The sequence below is a fragment of the Pectinophora gossypiella genome, chromosome 9, assembly GCF_024362695.1.
Source record: "Pectinophora gossypiella chromosome 9, ilPecGoss1.1, whole genome shotgun sequence".
NCBI lineage: Eukaryota > Metazoa > Arthropoda > Insecta > Lepidoptera > Gelechiidae > Pectinophora > Pectinophora gossypiella.
Window position 1 is genome coordinate 76835 of NC_065412.1, and position 26971 is coordinate 103805.

The window sequence follows — 26971 nt, forward strand, 5'->3', positions numbered from 1 at the left end:
CTTTTTATAATGCTGTCTGTAAAAGTTTAATATGTATTGCTGTATGTGTACCTAAATAAATAAATAATAAAGTATTATAGGTTTGAGTTCCGTGCTTAAGAGGCACGTAAAATTAACATTTTTAACTCAAATTGTTTAAATTGTAACTCTCGGGAGCTGCGTGGCCACTCTCGACACGACCACATCAAATTGCTTATTGGGAGTTCCACAATTTACAATACAATAAAATAATTCTTTATGGCACAAAAACACAAGAAAAATAGCAATCACAAATAGGATAAAATCAAGTGAGTTATTGTAAAACACTGGAGAAATATTTTTTTTATTGACACATGTCAGTAATCGTTATGCTAAGTCGGACAAAGTTCGGATGGAGCAGCGTGGTGGAGTATGGTCCATACCAGGTTCAGTTTATTCAGAAGAGACTGTTTATGTTATAAGTATTACGTGGTTACAATAATAGGTAAGTTGTTTTACATGTGTACCAGTTTGCTAGGTCAAAAATAGTTTAGAAACATTTTTACCGACTTCAAAAAAGGAGGAGGTTCTCAATTCGACTGTAAGTATATTTTTCTTTGTTCTATTTAGTAAATCGCTACAAGTACCTACTTCGATATTTTATCATGTTTTCTATGACGTCAATTCAATTCAATTCTCAATTATTTATTGCAACCCATGTAGTACAATGGGGTGTTACATAGCATAGAAACTATAACATGGACCCTGTAGGGCACAGCAACGTTGAAGAGAAGAGAGGAAGTGTACGTTTTCATATAAATTCTTAGAGAATTTCTTGTTTTGAATATACTCGTATATACTCCGGCTAAGTAGTTAATAATGCCATCTGCGGCAAATCTACAATAAGTCACGTCAAAAAAAAAAACAGGATAAATATTTATGATATGTATATTTAGAGTATGTGATTAGAGTATGTGATTATTTTTCCTATTTCTTATAAGTAACTTTATTTTTCATTTTATTGTATTGCACCATCCCGCGCTCCTATGCATAAACTTCTTTCACCCTAAGGTTGTCTGGCAGAAATTGTTGTTTAGCAATAACGTGTCCTGTGTTTGTTTTTGTGCAATAGAGAATTATTGATTGATTGATAAGTAGGTTTTAATAAAATGAGATGAATTTTATAAGGAAATCAAGCAGTGCCTACATTTTGCTTGCAAACAGTAGGTATTTGCTGATGACTAACATTGATATTGCGAATCCAACTCATCTTATGGCACTAATATTTAGTCACACGACACACCTGGCACACTAATACAATACTTTTCTTATACAAACACTATCTCATTGTTCATAAGGTAAATATCAACTAAGTACTTAGAAAATAGGTACTTTCTTGCTTTTAAAGAAACAGTACTTTATTATATTGTTCCTTATGCTTTATATCTACAAAGTAAACTGTTTTTATCGGGTCGATACGTGATTATAGTGATTAAAATTAAATGTTAAATACGGTAAAAACATTTATATCATCATTCAGCTTTATCCCGTTTTTCACAGTTTAGCTTATCTAACCTGAAGATTTGACAGGTCCGGTTTTTTACAGAAGCAACTGCCTGTCTGACCTTCCAACCCGCGAAGGGAAAACTTACCCAATATAGGTTAGGTCACATACCTCCGAAAAAGCATTTCTCGGGAATACGGGTTTCCTCACAATGTTTTCCTTCACCGCTGAGCACGTGATAATCATTTATGATCCAAACATGAATTCGAAAACAAATTCGATAATCATTGGTTTAGGCCTGTGCTGAATTGGAACCTGTGATCTAAAAACATTTATAGTACCTTATTAATTTGCTTTTCCAGACGTTTCGGCCGCGTCTAAATAGTTTACTAGAATATAGGTAAGTACGGTCACGAGCATTAATATGTATACACTTTGGTACCATGTCACATAAACTTTTTTGACAAATTGAGCTGTAAGACTCACTAAATGTCAAATATGTTAGTGCGACAGAGTCCTAAAGTGGGTACATTATATTGCTCATGACTGTACCTATTAGATTATTTGTTGTTCACCTGGTTCAGTTTCGTATTTTTAGGGCTCTGTACCGCGAACAAGAGGTTGCCATAGAAACGCTGAATAAATTATCTGATCAAGATGTAGAGCCCTATGATGATGGGAGTAGGTACCTCGAAAGGACAAACAAAATCAAATCATTTTATTTAACCAGTACCCACACTGAGGCGTCACCAGAATCGTTCGGGACATGTTTCGACTTTGTCTCAGCTGTGGAGCGACGGATTTTCGTAAGGCCCCTACACTTAATGCTGACGGCCGCAAAAACTTGCATGACTCCTTCGTGCGGTAAAATCGACGGTTTTACAACCTACTGGTCCACCGCGTTGTGTGTGGAGCCATTACAAACTCCGGCTCGCGACGGTTGCGGTATCCCCTCTGTGTGGGTGGGGAGCGTTCTAGGGTCCTTTTGGTGTTTTTCCTTCTATAGGTATTCGTATGACCTTACAGTTACTAGTAGATACATCATCATCATCAATTTAAGAGCCACGCTCTTGTCGGTGTAGCATTTTCCATTCCAGTCTATCAAAGGCCAATTCCTTGACTTCCCTATAAGACACGACGTTAACCTTTTCTTTAATCTGTTCCATGTAAGCTCTTCTTGGTCTTCCCCTTCCTCTCTTTCCTTCTAGCTTTCCTTCTATGATGTTTTTAATGAATTCGTCGTGTCTTATTAGGTGTCCAATCATCTTGCCTCTTCTGTCCTCAATAATTCTCAGTAGATACATATTGATGCAAATAAGTAGGTAGTGCTAAAACAGGAACTGACAGCTCCTTTAATAATTTTCTTTAATTTCAGTCTTTCTGTCTAGCTAGATAGAAGTAAAATTAAGTATAATGGTGCCGATACCAGTACAGTCATGAGCTATATAATGTACCGACTTTAGGACTTTGTCGCACTAACATATTTGACATTTAGTGAGACTTACAGTTCAATTTGTCAAAAAAGTTAATGTGACTTGGTACCAAAGTGTATACATATTAATGCTCGCGACCGTACACACCATCTAAGTTTATTTTAATTTATACCTATTATTTTCTTTTCCGCCGAAAATGAACGGGTTATCAACAGGCATAAAATTTATGGAACACACGGCAGAAATTTAAAAAACCCTTCCAAAATTTTATATTGGCCAATAACCCGACGGAATTAAGTTGACAGCACACATGAGCGAGATGCCTATTTCATTTGTCCGGGTTATTCCTTCATTTTAAAATTAACAGTTGTCAATAATCCGTCCGTTTTCTATTCGGGGAATAAGAAAATGACAGGTATAACTTAAAATAAAATTAGGACGTGTCTGCAGGAATCGGGCCACATACACACACACACATTTTATGTACGACAAGACGAAGGCATAACTTTCATAAAACTAAATAGTAGCTTTTAAATAGATGGTCTTCAGTATTCAGTTTTAAACTTAGGTTATCCCGTTTTCACGAGGTCCGCTTACCTAACCTGAAGATTTGACAGGTCCGGTTTTATACAGAAGCTACTGCTTGTCTGGTCTTCCAACCCACGAAGGGAAAACCAGCCCAATACGGTTAAGTCACGTACCTCCGAAACGCAGTTCTCGGGAATGTAGGTGTCTTCCGTGCTTCGGAGGACACGTTAACCCGTTGGTCCCGGCTATTAGCCGTAAAAACACCTCCACCAACCCGCAGTGGAGCAGCGTGGTGGAGTATTTTCCATACCCCCTCCGGTTGATTGAAAGGAGGCTTGTGCCCAGCAATGGGACGTATATAGGTTGTTTATGTTATGTTATGTAGGTGTCCTCACGATGTTTTTCTTCACCGCTGAGCACATGATAATTATTTATCTAAACATGAATTCGAAAACAAATTGGTTTAGGCCCGAGCTGGGATCGAACCTGCGATTGAGGGAGGCATGTGCCCAGTAGTCTTCTATCGTGTGGGTTGTGAGGTGGAATAAACCTTAGCAGCTCTGAGCTCAATGGCGCCCAGTAGTGTTTACCACTAATTCACCTTAATACTATAAATAACACATTATTTACAACATCTTATTTAGTTATGACTCGGATAATTGTGCTCCGTTCTTCAGTATGAATCCATCTTATTCGCTCCGTTAGATTTTCACATCTGAAACAGACAAAAATGTATTATTTTTTTATTCATCACTAATTAAGAGCCACGCTCTTGTCGGTGCAGCCCTCTCCATGCTACTTCTTAGGGAGAAACAGCGGTTTCCCTCTTGCCTTCCGCCCTTATTTTTTATTTCTTAACCTAATTTTTAGACCTTAGTTAACATAAGCATACATAAGTTCACGACTATATCCCTATTGGGGTACTCAAAGGTAAATCTATCCGACTTAAGTTACTAGATAGAAAAGCCTGCTATGAAGCCTTCGGTCACCTATTTTCTAGGAAAACCTATGTAAGTTTTTAAAATATACATAGGTGAATAGTAGGTGTATGACAGCCTCCGTGGTCTAGTAGTTAGAGCGTTGGGGTTACGATCTAGAGGTTCGGGTTTGATTCCCTATGAGGACACTGTCGAAGTCACTTTGTGAGACTGTCATTTGTTTGGTAAGGACATTGCAGGCTTGAATCTGCTGATTGTCTGAAAAAGTAAGATGATTCCATGCTTCGGAGGGCACAGGAAGCCGTTGGTCCCGGCTATTAGCCGTAAAAAACACCTTTACCAACCCGCAGTAGAGCAGCGTGGTGGAGTGTGTTCCATGCCCCCTCCGGTTGATTGAGGAGCCTGTGCCCAGCAGTGGGATATATATAGGCAGTTTATGTTATGTATGTAAATAGAAGGTGAACTATATTCAAGGTTCGACCTTCATGCATACCTTTATGTACATACATACATACATAAACTCACGCCTATTTCCCACCGGGGTAAGCAGAGACTATAGAATTCCATTTGCTTCGATCCTGACACACTTCTCTTGCTTCCTCCACATTCATCAATCGCTTCATACACGCACGCCGGTTCAGAGTAGATCGTATTGAACCTTTATGTATACCTACTTTATCCCTATACGTCCTACCTTCTTTGTTATTATTATTTTTAATTCTACACAATTCCGTTACAGATAGAATTGTATTTACTGTCACGTTCTGAACTTTAAAAACGGCATTTTCCGCTATACCAAGAACCAAAAGCTAATAAGTAGGTACCACAAAACAATGTGCCTGTTCGTCATTAGCACAGATCATATAATACTGTCATTAGTCACTATAATTTAAGTAGACTACAAATTAATGATTAGCAACGCACCATTGTCTGTCAATGTGGGAAATTATAAGGCCCATATGGCCACTCCCCCTACGTATTGTTAGCTGCACATTTCTAATACTGTGATAAACTAAAAGTGTCTCATAGTTATCCCTGATTTAGGGTGGTAAGAATAAGAGCCCGGTTTTAATTAAGATACTAATGTACACATAGTTAATGCTATTTGCGGCAAATCTAAAATCAGTTACGTCAAGAAAGAAATAAGCATGATATGCATGACATGTGCGTGTGTAGGTGTAGCCTGCATGAATACTGTTTGTGTGAATAGCGTGCGTGTGAGATAGCATGCGTGTGAGGTAGCGTTCGTGTGAGGTAGCATGCGTGTGAGGTAGCGTTCGTGTGAGGTAGCATGCGTGAGACGTAGCGTGCGTGTGAGGTAGCGTGCGTGTGAGATAGCATGCGTGTGAGGTAGCGTTCGTGTGAGGTAGCATGCGTGAGACGTAGCGTGCGTGTGAGGTAGCGTGCGTGTGAGATAGCATGCGTGTGAGGTAGCGTTCGTGTGAGGTAGCATGCGTGAGACGTAGCGTGCGTGTGAGGTAGCGTGCGTGTGAGATAACATGCGTGTGAGGTAGCGTTCGTGTGAGGTAGCATGCGTGAGACGTAGCGTGCGTGTGAGGTAGCGTGCGTGTGAGATAACATGCGTGTGAGGTAGCGTTCGTGTGAGGTAGCATGCGTGAGACGTAGCGTGCGTGTGAGGTAGCGTGCGTGTGAGATAACATGCGTGTGAGGTAGCGTTCGTGTGAGGTAGCATGCGTGAGACGTAGCGTGCGTATGAGGTAGCGTGCGTGTGACATAACATGCGTGTGAGGTAGCGTTCGTGTGAGGTAGCATGCGTGGGATGTAGCGTGCGTGTGACGTGGCACTTGTGTTAGGTAGTTTGTGTGAGGTAGCATGCGTGTGAATAGCGTGCGTGTGAATAGCGTGCGTATGAGGAATGTGCGCCGCTACAGGCAGAAGTATGGTATGTAGGTATGTTATGTTATGTATATACGGTTTGGATGTTATGAAACAAATACTTACGTCGAACGTTTCCTCCACGTTAGGTTCGTTTTTCAACTGCTCGTGTTTTAATCCGTTCCGTTGTCTGAAAATATAAAATAGTGACATCAATAATACATAGATAACTCGTTATGGGGATATCGGGATGAGCATTGATAACCTCCTCCGGTTAAAAAGACATAGGTAATAATATCGTCAGTACTTATAAATATTAATCTGACATGTAGAAAAATATTCCTTAGTAGACTATACCGAAATGCCCGGAAAAGTAAGCAGCGGATCCGATTCTACGTTATTTTTCCTCTTGAATTATGTTTAAGTCCCATCAATGTACTTAATACGAGCCTATAGCCATTAACCGGGCACAAATCTTGGAAACCACGTGATATCAATTATACATATATATGATCCAAACGTAATTCCAACTCATAAAGTTAGTTGTTTCATTCTTTATTCGCAGTTCAATAGAGAACCATCCAACAGCATTTTACTGTGCTATTTATGAACCTTAAGTACACGATGTTAATGTAATATGCACCATCGTAGTTTGATATTTAACTGCCTACGTTATAAAGCGACGGGAGTTTTGTTAGGCTTCGGATCCGGTGCGTGGCTCCGTATTGTGTGGCATTGTCCCGGTGGCCTGCCCACGCGCAGGGCAGGGTGTCGTGTTACTCGGTGGTGCTCAAAGTTTCGTGAGGTGGACCGGGTCTGAACAGTTACTTTTTTACAAACGGTGACACGCGAGACACAGCTTAACACCTACTACATTTGTCTAATTTATATCTATTATTGTTCAAGTATCAGTCATTCCCGCTTCCTACCCTTTCCTATCACCCGGCGGCGCAGTAAAAAACCCATTAAAATGCTGACTATAAACTTATCGATTAATTCATCCCCCAAACATTATCCCGTTTTTCACAGGGTCCGCTTACCTAACTTAAAGATTTGACAGGTCCGGTTTTTTACAGAAGCGACTGCCTGTCTGACCTTCCAACCCGCGAAGGGAAAACCAGCCCAATATAGGTTAGGTCACATACCTTCGAAAATGCATTTTTCGGGAATGTGGGTTCACGATGTTTTGCTACGCTATTGAGCACGTGATAATTTATGATCCAAAAATGAATTCGAAAACAAATTCGACAAGCATTGGTTTAGGGCTGTGCTGGATTCGAACCTGCGATCTGAAAGTGAGAGGCAAGCGTTCTACCAACTGGCCAACCACGGCTTAACCTTATCGATTAATTGTGTGATGCTCTGTCGCGGGGCCACCACCTCCAATTCAGTTGAAAACGATATAGATTACTGTACGTACCATGTACATAGTGTACGTGAAAAGATTTTATGTGTACGTGCTATAATTAGAAAGAAAACAACAAATTAAAGTGGCTTCGCTGGAGAGCATACTCCCCAGCGGAGCCACTCAGTTTGCATACTTCGAGATGTTTTCTTCCTGTAAATTGAAGTATAGTTTGATGTACGTACTACGTACATAGTGTACGTGAAAAGATTTTATGTGTACGTGCTATAATTAGAAAGAAAACAACAAATTAAAGTGGCTTCGCTGGAGAGTATACTCCCCAGCGGAGCCACTCAGTTTGCATACTTCGAGATGTTTTCTTCCTGTAAATTGAAATATAGTTTGATGTACGTACTACGTACATAGTGTACGTGAAAAGATTTTATGTGTACGTGCTATAATTAGAAAGAAAACAACAAATTAAAGTGTATATGACGGCATGAACAAAACGTGAAGCGCTGAAGATTTTAAGAAACAATCTCCTTGCGAGAACTTTTTATCTATGCACAGACTACTAAGAGAACCTAGTTCAGACGAACGTCTCTCATACAAAACAAAGAGCCTCAGAATTTAGAGTATGACACTTGATTTGACATATAAAATTATATTGCCACACGCATAAATAATTGTGGGGTTGCCATGGTAATGAAAGTTTGCCATTAATGCAAAAAGGCATATTTAAAATAATAATAATAAAGCTTTATTTCAGAAAAAAAATCCATAAAATATAAAACAAAATTAAAAAATAAAATGTTATACAAGTAAACTGCAGTCTTTTTTTTATAAACCTTGTCATCAAAATTTTAAGTAATCTAAATAATTTAAAGCTATCACTACTGCCACGCCGTGCCATATCATTACCATGGCAACCCCACAATTATTTATGCGTGTGGCAATATAATTTTATATGTCAAATCAAGTGTCATACTCTAAATTCTGAGGCTCTTTGTTTTGTATGAGAGACGTTCGTCTGAACTAGGTTCTCTTAGTAGTCTGTGCATAGATAAAAAGTTCTCGCAAGGAGATTGTTTCTTAAAATCTTCAGCGCTTCACGTTTTGTTCATGCCATCATATACACTTTAATTTGTTGTTTTCTTTCTAATTATAGCACGTACACATAAAATCTTTTCACGTACACTATGTACGTAGTACGTACATCAAACTATACTACAATTTACAGGAAGAAAACATCTCGAAGTATGCAAACTGAGTGGCTCCGCTGGGGAGTATGCTCTCCAGCGAAGCCACTTTAATTTGTTGTTTTCTTTCTAATTATAGCACGTACACATAAAATCTTTTCACGTACACTATGTACGTAGTACGTACATCAAACTATACTTCAATTCACAGGAAGAAAACATCTCGAAGTATGCAAACTGAGTGGCTCCGCTGGGGAGTATGCTCTCCAGCGAAGCCACTTTAATTTGTTGTTTTCTTTCTAATTATAGCACGTACACATAAAATCTTTTCACGTACACTATGTACATGGTACGTACAGTAATCTATATCGTTTTCAACTGAATTGGAGGTGGTGGCTCCGCGACAGAGCATCACACGATTAATTGACATTCAAAATACATAATGAGCCATGAACTTTGAAATTATTTATTTTGCCATGTTTTTGTACTACAGTTTGGGCATCACTGCCTTACACAATACTCCTCAAGTGCTTGTACACAGTGGGTCCAACGCCTTAATACGTAAGGTGCTATGACACCGGAATTATTTTTTTGTTGCAACCTACAACGGTAATTCGATAACGAAACTTCACAAAAGTTATTGATCGCTACTAAATTATATTGTCTTGTGGCTAGTTTTTCATTCTTCCCGCCAAAACCATCACCTCCTGATACGACACGACCACCAAAAAAGAAAAGAAAAAAATAAGAAAAAACCAGGAAAGAAAAGAAAAAAAGAGAAAGAAAAGTATCTAAGTAAGTAAGTGCTTTAAATCCAATATTTAGGTTTGAAAAAAGAACAAACATTTTTTATATGAACGAAATATTTGTTTGCAAAACTCAAGATGTTTCTGATTTTAAATGACATAAAGAACTACCCGTACAAAAGAAAAAACATCAAACTGTCCGTGGCTAGTTAGAACTTAGTCAGGAAGCTCTGGCTTTATTGACGCCACTAACTCTATTCTTTATTACCTATAAAATATGCAGTTGATATGCAGTTACCGGACTTAAAGTCGTATCGTAAAAATAAAATTATGTGATTATTGTAAACTGCATTTTTATTGGTTTTTAAAGTCATATTCGGTGACACTGATTTGTATCTCAGCCACCATCTATGGCCACCATGCACACATTATGTTTGAGATCGGTCCGCGAGGCCCGTGTTGTTCTATAGTTTGAGATAATAAATATATGTACGGTTAGTATATGTAACGAGTACTCATATCTATACAACTTCAGAACCCCGCCGGCGTGGTCGACGATTTCCCTCAATCGATTAATTCTTTCAAATATTTTTCCTCTCAGGACGCCCTGAGCCGAGGTTCGCGCCCAACTGGGCACACTCAGGCCTGTTGTCTTAAACGTTGTACCGGGTGAGAGCCTATTCAGCGGTCCCCATTTGTCCAGCCAAGTAGTTAATGCCATCTGCGGGAAATCTACAATAAGTCATGTCAAAAAAAAGGGTCTGGCTGAAAATCGACGTCGTATTGCTCATTTGGGTCGATACGACATTAACCGAGCTAGTACCCTTAGTTTTAAGTCTTACATTTCATATATGTTCAAATTTTAATATTAAGAAGTTATTGTAACGTCTTAAACCTAAATAAAGATTTTATCTATCTATATGTCACCGTAAAATTGTAAATAACGTTAGATTATAATCTATCGATTTGAATCTCGCGAGATTGTGAACTGTCGAATAATTATGAATCGTATCATATTGCTTACAATTTAACGTATTATTTTTCGGTAGATTATAATTTATTGAAGTGAAACCGTCAAATTGTGATACGAAACGCACCTCGCGTGCTATACCATAGAGTTACAAAACTATTAGAGTGATCATAATGTTAATTTGGGATTCTCTTAAAATGCATAAATGTTTTTGTCATAATTTTAATTATCATAATCCTTTTTGCATAACGTTTTTTAGCATAATAGTTTTACTTTCCCATAATAACATCTAGGAATACTGGTTTGTTAGGTATAACTTATTTTTGGGATTAATAAATAGATATCCATAATTCTTTTTTAGAATAATAGTGTTTTGTCATAATTTTTACAAGGCATAACAGTAGGTTAGGGTGCGGCGGGGGTGGCCCTTGGGCCACCCCTATGCCGCCAGCATGTTTATCTTACACACGAAAAGTATACTGAATGATACGTTTCAGATTTTTTAATTTTGATACATTTTTTCTTACCATGTGATGTCAGAATTATTGATTATTTACTAAATAATTAATAAATACGTACTTGATTTCACAATCTTGAAGAGCATTTATTTTATTTGACTGACACCTGTGTTTTATTCCTAACTCTATGGACACAGAACGGTCTACTGTAAGGCCGACCAATCAGGGACAGCCGTCGGACAGTTGACAATTTGACAATTGTAAGATTGTGATTTAACAGTTTTACTTCGATAGATTATAATCTGACGAATAATAATACGTTAAATTGTAAGCAGTATATTACGTTTCACAATTTTTCGACAGTTCACAATCTCGCGAGGTAGATTATAATCTAACGTTATTTACAATTTTACGGTGACATATATAAATTAAAAAATAAAGTACAGGTACTCACAAGTATATCCTCCTCCACACGATCAGCGCGCCGTACGCGAGCAGCACGACGGCGCATACCACCACCACCATCAGGAAGGCAGCCGCACTCCGCGACCCCTCCTGCCACTCCCGCTCCGTGCTCTCGTGGTACACCACCTCGTCTGGACCTGGGGTGAACGCCTCAATTGTTATGCCACCCTAGTGTTCTTCTTCTTTGCGAGTCGATGGCGATCGATATTAAATTTTTGCTGACCAATAATTGGCCACGCTTACGGCATTGTCAGTGGCTTCGTGAAGGTCTTTAATAGTGCAGGTGTTAGGGCCTAGTGCTTATGGCGATACACAAGAGACTTCAAACATCGGTAAGTATGTTCTATGTCACTTTAGAACCCCGAGACCCGACCCCGTCGGCGTGGTCGACAATTTCCCTTATCGCTATCGATGAAATTTTTCAAATGTAGGTAAGTAATCCTTTCAGACGACGCCCGGAGACGAGGTTCGCGCCCAACTGGGCATCCTCAGGCCTGTTGTCATAAATTTTGTACCGGATGAGAGCCCCATTGGTCCGGCCAAGTAGTTAATGCCACTTGCGGCAAATCTACAATAGGTCACGCCATAAAAAAGTTAAGTACTATGTGGATGTCCATTACAAAGGCAATTCACACGACGCGGATTTAGCGGTGCGCATGTCTGGCGCTGATGTTGGCTACCAGGACATCATAAAAAAGTGAGGAGGGGTAGCTACCTTGCAGCATTTCAGCCTGGTCTTTGGGCTGTTGAGGCACCTCGGCCCGCGCCGCCTCCGCGTCCTCAGGGAACGGCGGCAGGTCGATATGCTCCACGTTGTCATCCCGCGAATGCAGCATGTCGAACACTTCTGTTCTGGAGTAGGAGATCAGGAAGTTACTTCAGGAGTCAGGTTGTGATTATGGGAGAATAAAAAGAGATTAAAAGAAAAAATATCGCGTTGATGTCTTTTGTATGAAGAGGTCTACTTTGATCTAAGTATTTCAATGTTTAGTTTTTACCGCTGGGCCCAGAGCTACAAACTAGCGTTTTGTACTGGCTGTTGCCCTCCAACTCCAGGCAACTGCTGGTACTAGCTCCATATTAGTGGTTGAGCGTCGGGCTCACGATCCGGAGGTCCCGGGTTCGTATCCCGATGTGACATATCACAAAAATCATTTTGTGATCCCTAGTTTGGTTAGGACATTACAGGATGATCACCAGATTGTCCAAAAATAAGATGATCCGTGCGTCGGAAGGCACGGTAAGACCACGAAGGCTGTTTTCTTTGATTACTTATGGCTCTGCCCGCCCCGTGTGAGTTTGTGTATGTACTTACCTGGTGACTCCATTGCTGTCGCTGACGAGCAGCCGTAGCATGGTGGCGTTGGCCTCCAGGGTCTTGTACCGGCTGTTATCCTCCACCTCCTGCCGCAAGCTTGGCAGTGTGTGGTCCTCGCGGGTGCTGGTTGTTGCTCCATAGCTGGACTGGACTCCTGTAAGTAGAAGAGATGGTTAGTTGCGGTCCATGTTTGTAGGTACGCCTGCAAGAGAAACTGCGAACTACAGTTTACTCAGTCTTTTTAGGGTTCCGTACCTAAGGGTAAAAAACGGGACCCTATTAATAAGACCCTTCGGGGAACCCTTCGTGCGCGAGTCCGACTCGCACTTGGCCGGTTTTTTATTCGGAAGATTAACAGTCAAATACAAGCCACGAGAACCGTAAAATTAAACAATGTTCATAAAAATCACCATATAGACCTGACAGATTTGTCGCAAACGCACTAACTGCTTGACCGGACAAATAGTGAGCGCTAAGGGCTCTCACGCGGTAAAAAAATTAAGACAACAAGCCTGAGGGTGTCTAGTTGGGCGCGGACTGAGAGAATTGTTTGAATTAATTAATTTACTCCAGTGTGCCAATAGCGATAAGCGCTGAATGACGCCGGCGAGGTCCTCAACACAAAAAGATTCTAAATTCTAATTCTCCAACGCGATCATCACCCAAGCAATACCCCGTTATTCACAGGGTCCGCTTACCTAACCTGAAGATTTGACAGGTCCGGTTTTTACAGAAGCGACTGCCTGGCCGACCTTCCAACCCGCGAAAAGAAGACCAGCCCAATACAGGTTAGGTTAGATACCTCCAAAAATGTATTTAGGGAATGTGGGTTTCCTCACGACGCTTCGATGTTGGTGTTGTGTCCTTTTCCAACGCGATAAAATATAATAATCTGCAATTTTTAATATTCATAGAAACTATCTACTAGAACGTCAATTTTATCTCCTTTTGATAACCTATAAAATGTTTATTTGTTTACGCCGAGAAAATGTTTAGTGTGCGCACACGCTTCCGCGTGCTAAAGCCATGTCATAAATTGTGTATGTCTAGTTTGGTATTTTGCGATAATGTCGCTAAACGTAAATAAGGTAAAATATATATTTAAGCATATTAGGAGGTTTTGGAAGGTCAAATATCCTCTAAAAATAAGATGTGTGTAAAAATGTATATATTATAATATACCTACGAATATACGTAAGTACACTCACGCCTATTTTCCACCAGTTTATAAAGTAATATATTTCTTTTGATAATTAAATGAATTTTAAATTAATCCAACATCAGTGAATTAACGTCTATGTGCACGTGCGTCATGTTCAAATAATCCACCTCGTGCCATTCCCGGCGCAAAGGTGCCCATCAAACTAGCCGCGTTTCCACGCGATATATTTCTCGAAAATCATGGCTATTTTCCGTTGGTGTAGACAGGGATTTTTACTTTGCTCCTAATACTGAGCTTGCCCTGGCTTTTAAAATAAAATAAAACACTTTCGTCTTCACTTTTTCCCCATTGCCTTACCCAAAGGAAGTAGATGGCACTGTATAAATTTAACGTGATAATTACCTATTCTCTCGTTGCGCGGGTAAGTACATAATTATTCAAAAAATATATCAACATAATTGTTGCTTGATATTTGGATCAGATGTGTATAGAATTATGTTGCTACCTATATTGCTTTTCGTTATTTTGATCAAAATGAATGGAAGTTGTGTTAAGCCTGGGTGTAACCACAAGGGTCATTTATACCCTAACAAAGATATAAGATTTTAGTATGCGTTTGTTATCCATGAAATTAGAAAGTTAAACGAAGTTAAATTTGTACAGAGCTATCTATATTTTCTGGTTCAGTTTCTGGTTTCGGCCCTGTCACAAGCTTAAAATGTTTGCAGAAAGAATCTTAGTACTCTGAAAACTATATTTGAATAAAGCAGCGCCGTTATCTGCGCATATACCAGATACTAGATTCAATATTTAGTATACCTACAGTCTACGGGTTTCTAGTAGGCCAACCGCTTTTACTTCTTAGTGATAGAATTAGATAGTTATTCTCGTATGCAATATTCTTGTCTGGCTAGTGTGATAAAATAGACGTTTGATAATGTTCCACGTCAAAAAAGGTGGCGAGCGTTCAGCGAACGTTAGGACCGCGTATGTAGTCAATATTTAAAAGACATTAAGTCGTTGGTCCCGGTTATTACTTACCGATGTAAAAGTAAGTAGTCGTTACATGCGCCATTCGTAACTGAGGTTGCCGCGCACCTTCACCCGTGAACGTATACAGACGAATTATGGAAACAAATCGAATAATTATAGACGACCCGTGAAGAATCACTGCACTGTGGTCCTTGTGGTTTACCGCTTCTTGCTTCTCAAACGGGGAGCGCCGATTCGTACCAGGGCACGACTCCGGACTTGCACCAATGAGTTACTAATTTATAAGTGCAGTTTAACGACCTCCGTGGTCCAGTGGTTGAGCGTTGGGCTGAAGATCCGGAGGTCCCGGGTTCGATTCCCGGTGGTAACATATCACAAAAATTACTTTGTGGTTCCTAGTTTGGTTAGGACATTACTGGCTTATCCCCAGATTGTCCGAAAATAAGATGATCCGTGCTTCGGAAGGCACGTTAAGCCGTTGGACCTGGTTACTACTTACTGATGTAAGTAAGTAGTCGTTACATGAGCCATGTCAGGGGCCTTTGGCGGCTCAATAGTAACCCTGACACAAGGGTTGATGAGATTGGTACTCCACCTCACAATTCACACGATAGAAGAAGTGCAGTTTAAGTTTAAAAACGTTAAAAAAGATAAACACTCAGAATAAGTTATTTACTTAACCAATCACTCGTAACCGACATAAGTTTAAGTTGAACCTACTTAGAAGTTTTTTATCGAAGTGCAAATAAGTTTGGCGCGAGTAGGTCAATGGTTAATGTGTGCTTAACGGTGGTTGCCGGTTTATGTTAAGTCAAACACACGCTTAGCCTGTGCCATGAATATGCTGTCTTGTTAACCTGGCTTGGCATTTCTCTTATGGGAGTAATTGGAGGCTATTCTGACAGACACAAACATGAATATTTTAGTTTGACAGCTCTTAAAACACAGCTTCCGTGATCTAGTGGTTAGAGCGTTGAGCTCGGGATCTGGAGGTCCGGGTTCGATTCCCGATGGGGACATTGTCAAAATCACTTTGTGAGACTGACCTTTGTTTGGTAAGGACATTGCAGGCTTGAATCACCTGATTGTCCGAAAAGTAAGATGATTCCGTGCTTCGGAAGGCACGCTAAGCCGTTGGTCCCGGGCTACTAGCCCAAACACCTCCACCAACCCGCAGTGGAGCGGTGTTGTGGAGTATGCTCCATACCCTCTCCGATTGATTGAGGGTAGGCCTGTCCCCAGCAGTAGGACGTGTATAGGCTGTTTATGTTATGTTATGTAGCTCTTAAAATAGTATCATCCATCACCTTAAGTTTAAGCATAGAATAAGAATTAATACTACGTGAAGCTTTACACTTGTACTTATAGCCTTATTACATTACGCGATTTATCGAGCATGATGCATTGGTTAGGTTAGTTAAAATGGCGAAATTTTGAAAAAAAAAATTAAGGCGAAATCGAGGCACATAAAGCCGACACTAGGGAATTCGTAGGACTTAAAACTTTTTTAAGACATTTTTATTGAAATAATAATATAATAAATATAAAAAAGTTTATTTATGTAAAATCTACGACACACATATACATTTACAACATTAAAATATACACACATTAAATATATTGAGTATTTTTAAGGTTTTTTTTTCTTCTCCAGTCCAGCAGTGAAGTAAATTTTGTACTGAATCTAGTTTCAACTTATTAAAATAATAAGCCTTTACACACTTAGTGGATAATTGATAATAATGTTAAGTACCCTCTTTTAAAAGCCGTTGTGGCAGGAGCGTTTTAATAGAAATGTTTAACGCTTTAAAATGTCATACGTTTATATAATTAACTCTACAATTATTTAAATTGAAAGCTACTACTTTTTAAGTAGTCGACAAAGACAAACTATTTGACTAAGTATCTTCAAGTGCTTTAATTAAAATTTTCAATCCATATGCTCTTCAGGTTTTAGCTCCTTTTACAATCTCACTGTACTCAGTCCTACTAAGAAGTCTTTCACCCGAATAATCAAAGTGTTTAAGTACGCATGATCGATGACGAACTGAATGAATCACCGAGTTCGCTCGTGAGAGTAACCTCGGTGAAAGCGGACATATTGGCAAGATGAATCCGAAATAATCTATTCAATCATTATTATAAACTAGTTTAACACTGTGACAGCCATTCAACGATGAACTGTAAATCTTCTTCTATCGTGTGGGTTGTGAGGTGGATTACCAACCTCATCAACCCTGGCGTCAAGGTTACTATTGGGCCGCCAAAGGCTCATGACATGACTCATGTAACGACTACGTACTTACAAAGTAGTAACCGGGACCAACGGCTTAAGGTGCCTTCCGAAGCACGGATCGCCTTACTTTCGAACAATCGTAATGTCCTAACCAAACTAGGGATCACAAAGTGATTTTTGTGATATGTCCCCACCGGGATTCGAACCCGGGACCTCCGGATCGTGAGCCCAACGCTGAACCACTGGACCACGGAGGCCGTTAACTGTAAATGATTGCTATTGTTATGTTTTTGCTTGTAATCTAGACTTGTTAGCAATCAAACCATTGAATGCGTGATTTGATGATATGGTAGAGATTAGAGTTCCATCTCGCTTTCACTTAATTTTATTTATATCTCCTATCTCATGTGCATTGTTACCATTGTTATTGTCCAATTGCGATATGGCCTTGATACAGTGCTATTTCACGACTTGATATGAACGTATGCCTTATTATAGATGTAATTAATTATCTCATTCGTAAAATTGATTGCATGTAGCATGATTATAATTAGGGACTTTCCAAGCTACGTTCCCCAAATAAAGATAGATGGCGCTGTACAGATTTAACGTAATAATTAATTACCTGTTATCGGTGCAGCATTTTCCATGCTACTTTTTTAGGGAAAAATAGGGCAGTGGTTTCCCTCTTGCCTTCCGCGCCGCAGTACTCTGTCTGACGCAAGTGGGATGGCGCCCAGGGTAGTCTATTACAAAGCCATACTAGGACTCCTGTCCTCCGTCTCTGAATAGTATATAATTATTAAAAAGTTGAATTGATCATAACGTGGCCGTAAACAACATTTTTTTAAGGGGCTGAGGGGTGCCTCTTTGAGGTCTCACACCACCAAAATATTTTACTAGGGCCGCTACTGAATAAACCTCGAACAACCATGCAGTTTTGATGCAGTCTGTATACTAAGATATACTACTTACGCGTAAGTAGGTATATCTCCCAACTGCAGGCCACCCATCTGCGTAAGTAGATACCTTGAAACATTGCTTACTGACGAATGGATCATTTAAGTCAGTGATTAAGTATTTAAATTACAAACAACACCATACAATCAGAAGGAATAGCTTTAAACATCTCTACACAAAAAAGAAAAAACATCCCAATGAATTGGCAATCCAGCTTACCAATCAAACTTATAGGAAGCGACTCAAGAGAAAAGATATACTGGAGCATTCATAAGAATGAGTGGTCATAGATTAGCTAATTATGAGTAGCTGTCTTCGCTGGAAGACAAACTCTACCTGACATTTCACTTACTTATACCAAATCTGCTCATAGTAAACAAAAAAAAATACTGATTGCAGATATAGCCAGGAAATCTCTACACACGGACGTTACAGGGAGCTTAAGTAATAAGTACTTACTTGAAAGGTTTACCCCAGTGTTTCTGTAAGCTGATGTGCCATAAAATTCATGATTGCCGGCTTCGTTCGCACTTTGTCTCGAAGTATTTTATGTTCGATATCGGGGTCATTTGCCTCAAGCAACAAAGATTTTCGCAAAGTCCCGGTAGTTTTTTTTTTACTTTCTCCAAATTGATTGTTTCCTTACATTGTGGTGGTTTGGATTTTGGGCGTCGTTTATTATCGTTAATAAGACACGACGAATTTATCATCATAGAAGGAAAGCTAGAAGGAAAGAGAGGAAGGGGAAGACCAAGAAGAGCTTACATGGAACAGATTAAAGAAAAGGTTAACGTCGTGTCTTATAGGGAAGTCAAGGAATTGGCCTTTGATAGACTGGAATGGAAAATGATACACCGACAAGAGCGTGGCTCTTAAATTGATGATGATGTTATTATCGTTGTAAAATGATTGGGAACAGCTGCGATTGGAAGAGAATGACTTTCCAGGCTACGTTCTTCAAAATGGCGCTGTCGACTATCTTCTAAACATTAGTAGTAGAATTTCAGAGAAAAGCTACAGTGAAGTATTAATGTGTTTTTTTATTTATTAGGCACATCAACAGTACAAACACACAAAAATTAATATAACTTTCTTAAGGCTAGTACTAGTGCTTGCACCAATTACAGACGCGCACAACTTATGTAAGTAATTATCATGTATGTAGAAATAGCTTTCAAAAAAAAAGAACTTAATAACAAAAGGTATGAAAAGTTAGAGCCAGGCAACACTACAAAAAAAAAAGAAGAATAGGTACAAGAAAAAACTACTATTTTTTTTCTATTAAACCAGTTAAACTATGTGTAGGGCGTCACTGATATTTTTCGTAGACGTTTGTAACTTGGCTAAGGCCTCTACACATTCACTACTAGGCCGAACAAGTGGCGGCTTTCAAGAGGCAAGGGCGCTCCAGCGAGAAACGCGATCATAAAGTGTTAGCTATCTACTTCCAATACTTTTATTACGATAAAAGGGAAATCTTTGTCAACCTTTGACCATTCCATCAACATAATTTATGTAGAAAAAAAACCATTCCAAACCACTTTAAGTGTCGTAATTGTAACTCGAGACGTTTCTTTCTTAATAGTACCTCTAAGTGACTTTTAACCATTTACAAATTGGACACGGCTACGTCACTACTGCTTGTAATCGAAATGACATTTAGATAATTCTTGTGGGGCTAACGCAAGATTGAGGGACTTTCGAAGGCTACGTTCCTCAAATACAATAAAGATGGCGCTGTACAGATTTTCCTTTGTTTAACCTTCTACACTTACCACCGGGGTAAGCAGAGACTATGGAATTCCATTCGTTCGATCCTGACACACTTCACTTGCTTCCTCACCTTACATTGTAATGAGAAAATAGGTAATTATGACGTCAAAGCTGTACTACGAGTTTGTCTATGTATGTGTGTATGTTAAACTGGAGTACAGAACTTAAAATGTTAAAAGCATGCATTGCACCTTTATGAGTCTATCGTGTGGGTGGTTAGGCAGATTACTAACCTCAACAGCCCTGATGTCTTACCCGACACGGCTTATGTAACGACTACTTACTTACATCAGTAAGTAGTAAGCGGGACCAACGGCTTAATGTCTTCCGAAGCAAGGATCATCTTACTTTCGAACTATCAGGTACATCAATCAGTATGTAATGTCCTAACCAATCTAGGGATCACGAATTCTTCTATCGTGTGAGTTGTGAGGTGGAGTACCTACCTCATCAACCCTGGTGTCAGGGTTACTATTGAGCCGCCAATGGCCCTTGACATGGCTCATGTAACGACTATTTACTTACATCAGTAAGTAGTAACCGGGACCAACGGCTTAACGTGCCTTCCGAGGAATGGATCATCTTACTTTCGGACAGTCTGGTGATCAGTCAGTAATGTCGTAACCAAACTAGGGACCACAAAGTTTTTTTGTGATATGTCCATCGGGAATCGAACCCGGGACCTCCGGATCGTGAGGCCAACGGTCAACCACTGGACCACGGAAACAACACAAAGTGAATCTTGTCTTCACCGGGATTCGAACTTGGGGCTTCCGGATCGCGAGCCCAGCGCTCAACCACTGGACCACAACGTACTTAATGAGATGAGTAGCAGTGACGTGCAGTAGTATCGGTGGTATCGCTGGTAATGGTACATCATTAACCTGTCGTCTGTTTCCGCCAGTTACCAATTGTACTGGTTAATACCGCCATAGGGTTGCCAACCAATAATCACATTTGAGTACGTCTTCATTTCCACCATAGTCTATACTTAAGTAGTTTCTATGTAGATTGACGTATTGAGTTTCTATCCATCTATGTACTCAACCTGAATCCACCCACTGCCACACGTATTGAGTGAGATCTATTTACATTGAGGATGCAATTCACTCAGACATTCAGACGCTTTTTTGTCCCTATGTACGCTTATATCTTTAAAACTACGCAACTGATTTTAATGCGGTTTTTTTAATAGATAGAGTGATTCAAGAGGAAGGTTTATATGTATAATAACATCCATTAAATAGTGGAGAAATACTGTTATTTTTGAGGTTTTTAATGTGATGTCGTAAATAATTTCATTTTTTCCTTAGCATTGCACCCGAGCGAAGCCGGGGCGGGTCGCTAGTGCATAATACAACGTGGAGTAATGATTTGTGGCTCTGTCCAATATAGCGATACAGGCGGGACTTTATGTATCTGTCGTGGCCAGATCGTAGAATTGATCATTTCATGATGTGCTCGACCATTTAATGAAATGTGACCATTTCATGAAATAGAATACCATTCGTTGGCCACATCATGATGTAGTTTGGCCAGATCAATGAACACAAAACGTTTAACGATATCAGCAACTAAATGCATGATTAATTACTTCATGATATGACCAAACGTTGGCTATATCGAAAAATTTGTAACATTATCCACCGGTAGTGGCGCTGGTTTCGATTATATTTAAAACTTGATTGATATTATAATCGATGAATCGATGTAATTGTACAATTTTCCATATCGATTAGGTAAATAATGTTGAACCTACGAAATTAATCGACTATTCGCATTTTTGTTACACCACATAACATGAACACTGCCAGCATTAAGGATATGGCCAAACGTTGATTGAAATATTATTAAACGTTGACGTTTTAACGATATGGTCAACTTAAGTTGGCCATTTCATGAAATGGTTGAACACATCATGAGACGATCAATTCTACGACCTGGCCACGACATATCCATCTTCTTCGGACTACGTATTGAGTGGCTGCAAGTAGTCTACTGAGCACTTACGGCTCTGCCTACCCCTTGAAGATCGCAGAGTTTATCTATGTCGAACAGAAAGCTCGGTGAGTTGTAAGTACTTAGTTTATCTTGCGATAGATATACCTCTGACTACCCCAATTGGCGATATAGTCATGAGCTTATGTTATGTTTATCTACCTATGTACCCATGGTATAAGAAGACCAGGGACCTGTTTCATAAAACTTACAATTGTAAATTACAACGACAATTTGGTGTTCATTACGTAACTAATATGAAGCTGCAAAACATTCGTGATCACAGACTCCGCAATGTACATCAAATAGTCATTGTAATTTACAATTGTAAGTTTTATTAAACAGGCCCCTGGTATGCTCAATCCTATGACAAACCGACATTGCTAGCCCATTGATGACGTAAGTGTTACCATTCAATATCTCCAACATTCCAAGGACGCAAATTGTATTATTGAAAATCAAGTGAATTACTGACTAATGTATTTAATTACTTAGGGTGGTATTAATAAACTAATCTCAGATTCGAGACTGCTCTCAAGATCATGTCAATGTGACAGTTCTCATATAAAAACAGAGACTTGAGCATGGTTTTGAGGGCAGTCTCAGCTGAGATTCGTTTATTAATACCATCCTTATTTACTATTATTTGTCACATATACAAAAAACATTAAAACTTTACGTAATCTTTTACTAAACGTACAAAATTTCCTTGCAAAAAAAAAACCAATGGACGTGAGTAGGTATTTTATTTTTTACGAAATGGCAACGCAGCCGGATGACGTCAGCTGGGCTAACCTTGAAATGCTAGCTGTCAGTTTTGAGCATACCATCACATTCTTATACCATGTATGCACGGTCACGAGCATTAATATGGTATACACTTTGGTACCATGTCACATTAACTTTTTTGACAAATTGAACTGTAAGTCTCACTAAATGTCAAATATATTAGTGCGACAGAGTCAGAAAGTGGGTACATCATATTGCTCATGACTGTACCGATGTATGTGTAGATAAAAACAGACATAAAACGATATAAATCAAAGAGCAAACCATCAATTGACTATAAAATACGGTTTCAATTTACGTCGAATGGGCTCTCAGTTGGCCGACAAGGATATCTAGTTGCTAAAGCCTTTTCTAGAAGAAGCTAACGAGTTTCCCAGCATTAGTTTCCTTTACGGGAGGCGGAGAATTACAGCCCTATTACAGCTTTGTTTTAGGTGCGCGGGCGCACAAAGGCCGTGCTGTCGCGCACGCCATCTGCCGGAACACAGGCTTCCGCGATTGCATCGTGCTTTATATCTGATGCTTTAATGAAATTACACTGCCTTGCTATATTGTAACATGACATAGCATCACGCTTGTGTCCCCACAGGGTTAGACAGAGGTGTATAATAGTAAGTACGTTATATACTATACACCCACTTGTCACCAGCTAATTATTTATGTTTTGTGTTGTATTCTTCGTAGGATGCCCAGTTGGGCGCGAACCTCAGCTCAGGGCGTCGTCTGAGAGGAAGAATATTTGAAAGAATTAATCGACCCTAGTGGGTCGATAGCGATAAGCGTGGATAAATGAGGGAAATCGTCGACCACGCCGGCGGGGTAATAATGTCCTCCAAAGTACTCTACGTCCTAGACTCTACTCCTCAATAATCCAATTATTAAAATTGCCTTCGTTATAATCGTCCGCCATTCAATGGCTATTTAAAGCATATATCGACAGGTGTAGAACAGGTTGGTATTCCTAGTAATACCAGTCGTAAGGATGTATTTTTAATTTGAGACATTAGTACATGTTTTATTCAGAAGCATTTATTTATAAAACACCAGCGATCCGCCCCGGCTTCGCTCGGGTGCAATGCTGAGGAAAAAATGAAATTATTTACGACATCACATTAAAAACCTCAAAAATAACAGTATTTCTACACTATTTAATGGATGTTGTTATACATACAGGGTGTTAGTGACATCGTAACGAAAACTTTGAGGGATAATTGAGACCATGATTCTGAGATGACATCAAGTGGAATTCTCCGTCGCAAAAGTATGGAACAGAAAATAACTTAAAAAAAAAAACATTTTTTTTTATGAATTTTCCGACTGAAAATTCCACTTGATATCAACTCAGAATCATGGTCTGAATCATCCCCTTCAGTATTCGTTACGGTGTCACTAACACCCATACCTACTTGTATGGCTACAGTATGTACTTGTGCGGGGTGTAAGTGACATCGTAACGAATACTGAAGGGGATCATTCAGCTGATTATTCTGAGTTAATATCAAGTGGAATTTTTGATCGCAAAAGTATAGAATTGAAAATAATAAAAAAAATCCACTTGACATCAACTCAGAATCATGGTCTGAATCATCCCCCCTCAGTATTCGTTACGATGTCACTAACACCCTGTATAAACCTTCCTCTTGAATCACTCTATCTATTAAAAAAAAACCGCATCCAAATCCGTGGCGTAGTTTTAAAGATTTAAGCGTACTTACATAGGGATATAGGGACAGAAATATCGACTTTGTTTTATACTATGTATAGTGATACGTACGAGTAGGTATCATACATACATACATACTACAATCGTCTCATCATCATCACCATAGCATCGCAATTATTTTAGCATCGATATAATCGATTATATCTCCAATATCCAATATCTATTTAATAGGGCCCTTAGAGATGGTCCAGTCCATAATGCAAAAGACGTAAGTATACTTAATTCCTCACTCGTCGTTTACGACATTCCCGGGATGAGAAGCAGCTGAACGCATTTTACTTATGTTTCATTTTTTACTTCGAGTGCAGAAGAAATGAAATGAAAATGATTGAGCAAGATATTTATTCTGAGAGACATCAGAATCCACTTAAGATATAAAAGGTTATTTCAAAGAATATTTAAATTAATTACTTACGTCTAAAACAAATTGGCTCAGCCGGGACCGATTAGTCCGACATTTAAAGTCAATTTAACTTCTATTTGTAAAGCGGACATTATCTAATCTCCACTTAAACGGTGGAACAATGTTTTAATTGATTTGGAAATGCGTCTAACGGCGATCAATCCTAAGACAATCTGTTTTATTTCGACTTGGTTGTATATGTATACTATATACCACTGCCTGCCCCTTTGAGAATATAGGTGTGATGTCATATATTTTGCTTATATACTAGTTGTATACTATACGGCGATCAATTATACATATTTAAATGGTGTGCTTAAATGCCCGCTGTGTGCAACAATCGTTTCCAATAAGATTGACTATTTATGCCACATGCGAGCACATGAACGTCAGAGTTGTCGCCGTAGCCGAAATCGGCTGGATCACATCATCATCAATAACCCTGACACCAGAGTTTTAAAGAACGTCTAGAGCCCTGTGCCGAGGTTTTTCTTGCAGCTTCTTTTCCCCGGCTATACAGGTTGTGAGAAGCTGCAGTAGTTTTAGGCGGATGAGACGTTCGTTATGTAAAAATTGACGATTCAAAGTGTAACTATGTTACCTATTGAATAAATATATTTTTGAGTTTGAATTTGAGTTGCTGAAGATGGTCATCCAGCACACCGCCCACACGACATAAGAAAAGAAAAAATAAACTATAGGATGACTCCAGCTGCCTAACAACCCAGGCATATCGAGTCATAAACGTCGAGTAAGACTAATGTCCATTTCAAGTTGATTGACTAGATAGTCGTAAAGATTTATGGAGAATCGGCTGTAACCATTTGTGATAGAGTTCACCAGATTTATCTTAGGACCTAAATCAAGTACCTACCTACTTATGGTTGCAATTAATTTGCCGTTTTTGGTGATCTACCTAAGGCTCGGCGGGACGGACAATGGATCACAACTGGTTTTGCTCTACGGTGGAGCCTTCGGATAAGGCACGCAAGTAGATACTTAAGTAAAAATATATAATTTAATTATATAATAAGTTTAAAATCTCGCCCTCTGCGGCCTCTGTGGTCCAGTGGTTGGACTCACGATCCGGAGGCCCCGGGTTCGAATCCCGGTGGGGAGATATCACAAAAATCACTTTGTGATCCCTAGTTTGGTTAGAACATTACAGGCTGATCACCTGATTGTCTGAAAGTAAAATGATCCGTGCTTTGGAAGGCACGTTAAGCCGTTGGTCCCGGTTACTATTTACTGATGTACTTAAGTGAGAAATCGTTACGTGAGCCATGTCAAGGGCCTTTAGCGGCTCAATAATAACCCTTTGATGGTTGATGAGCCTGGTATTCCCCCTCACAACCCACACGATAAGAAGAAGAGTTTAAAAACTGATTGATTGGTTTGGTTGATGATAGGGCTGGCAGAGGAAGACCTAGAAGGACGTACATTTACCAAATTGGAGATTTCCTTAGAAAAGGTTTAGTACGGTCTACTCTAAACCGGCGTGCGTGTATGAAACGATCTCTGCTTAGCCCGGTGGGAAATAGGCGTGAGTTTATAAATGTAAAAACTAAAACCTGACTACGGAAAAATAACGCACGAAAAATATGATAAAAGAAGAAAATATTTTGCGACGGAAAATTCCCCTTGATATCATGGTCTGAATCATCCCCCTCAGTTTTCGTTACAATGCCACTAACACCCTAAATAGGATGTTTATGAGTGTTATGCTATTCAAGTATGAAACTCTTTTGATGTAGGTCACCTATTGAAACTGTTTTACTAACAACATTGTTTAATTTTTACCTCCTCAATCTGAATAACCTACATAGTTGATGCATTATCTCGCGTGCTATTTACTACGATGCCAGCAGTGTCAGATTTAAACAAATATTGACCGAAACCGTAGAACAAACGATAAATACTCACTTCCGAAACTACGCACCTTACTCATTTAATTCTTTCTGGCTTACTAATTTTTGTTTCTAATGTTCATAAGTGGGTGTTTCCTGCTATGATAGGTACTAAGTTTGATTATAATTATCCCAACCTTCCCAAACCGCAAAAACATTGTTATAAAATGTTCATGAATTACACAAAATCCTCTTAAAAATTATCGGGACGCATGGGCCGCTAGGCGAGGCGAGAGTGAGACGGGAGATCATAGTTTTCTTTCTAGGCTTATACTCTAAAATGATTGATGAAGATGGTACATGCTCATGTACTGCTGCAAGTAAATATG

At 39.3% G+C, this 26971-nt stretch overlaps 1 protein-coding gene across 2 annotated transcripts in view; it reads right to left on the bottom strand.

Annotated features, from left to right (window-relative positions):
• Positions 1 to 3801: 3801 nt before the first annotated feature.
• LOC126369345 (uncharacterized) overlaps positions 3802 to 26971 on the bottom strand; it is a 33183-nt gene continuing 10013 nt past the window's right edge. For both annotated transcript variants that reach the window (XM_050013697.1, XM_050013696.1), the window contains exons 3-7: positions 12696 to 12852; positions 12096 to 12232; positions 11370 to 11517; positions 6324 to 6387; positions 3802 to 4138 (exon numbers count right to left, since the gene is read on the bottom strand). In XM_050013697.1, coding sequence (XP_049869654.1) covers positions 4133 to 4138; positions 6324 to 6387; positions 11370 to 11517; positions 12096 to 12232; positions 12696 to 12852 — 512 coding nt within the window. In that variant the 3' untranslated portion in view covers positions 3802 to 4132. The remainder of the gene's footprint in view (positions 4139 to 6323; positions 6388 to 11369; positions 11518 to 12095; positions 12233 to 12695; positions 12853 to 26971) is intronic.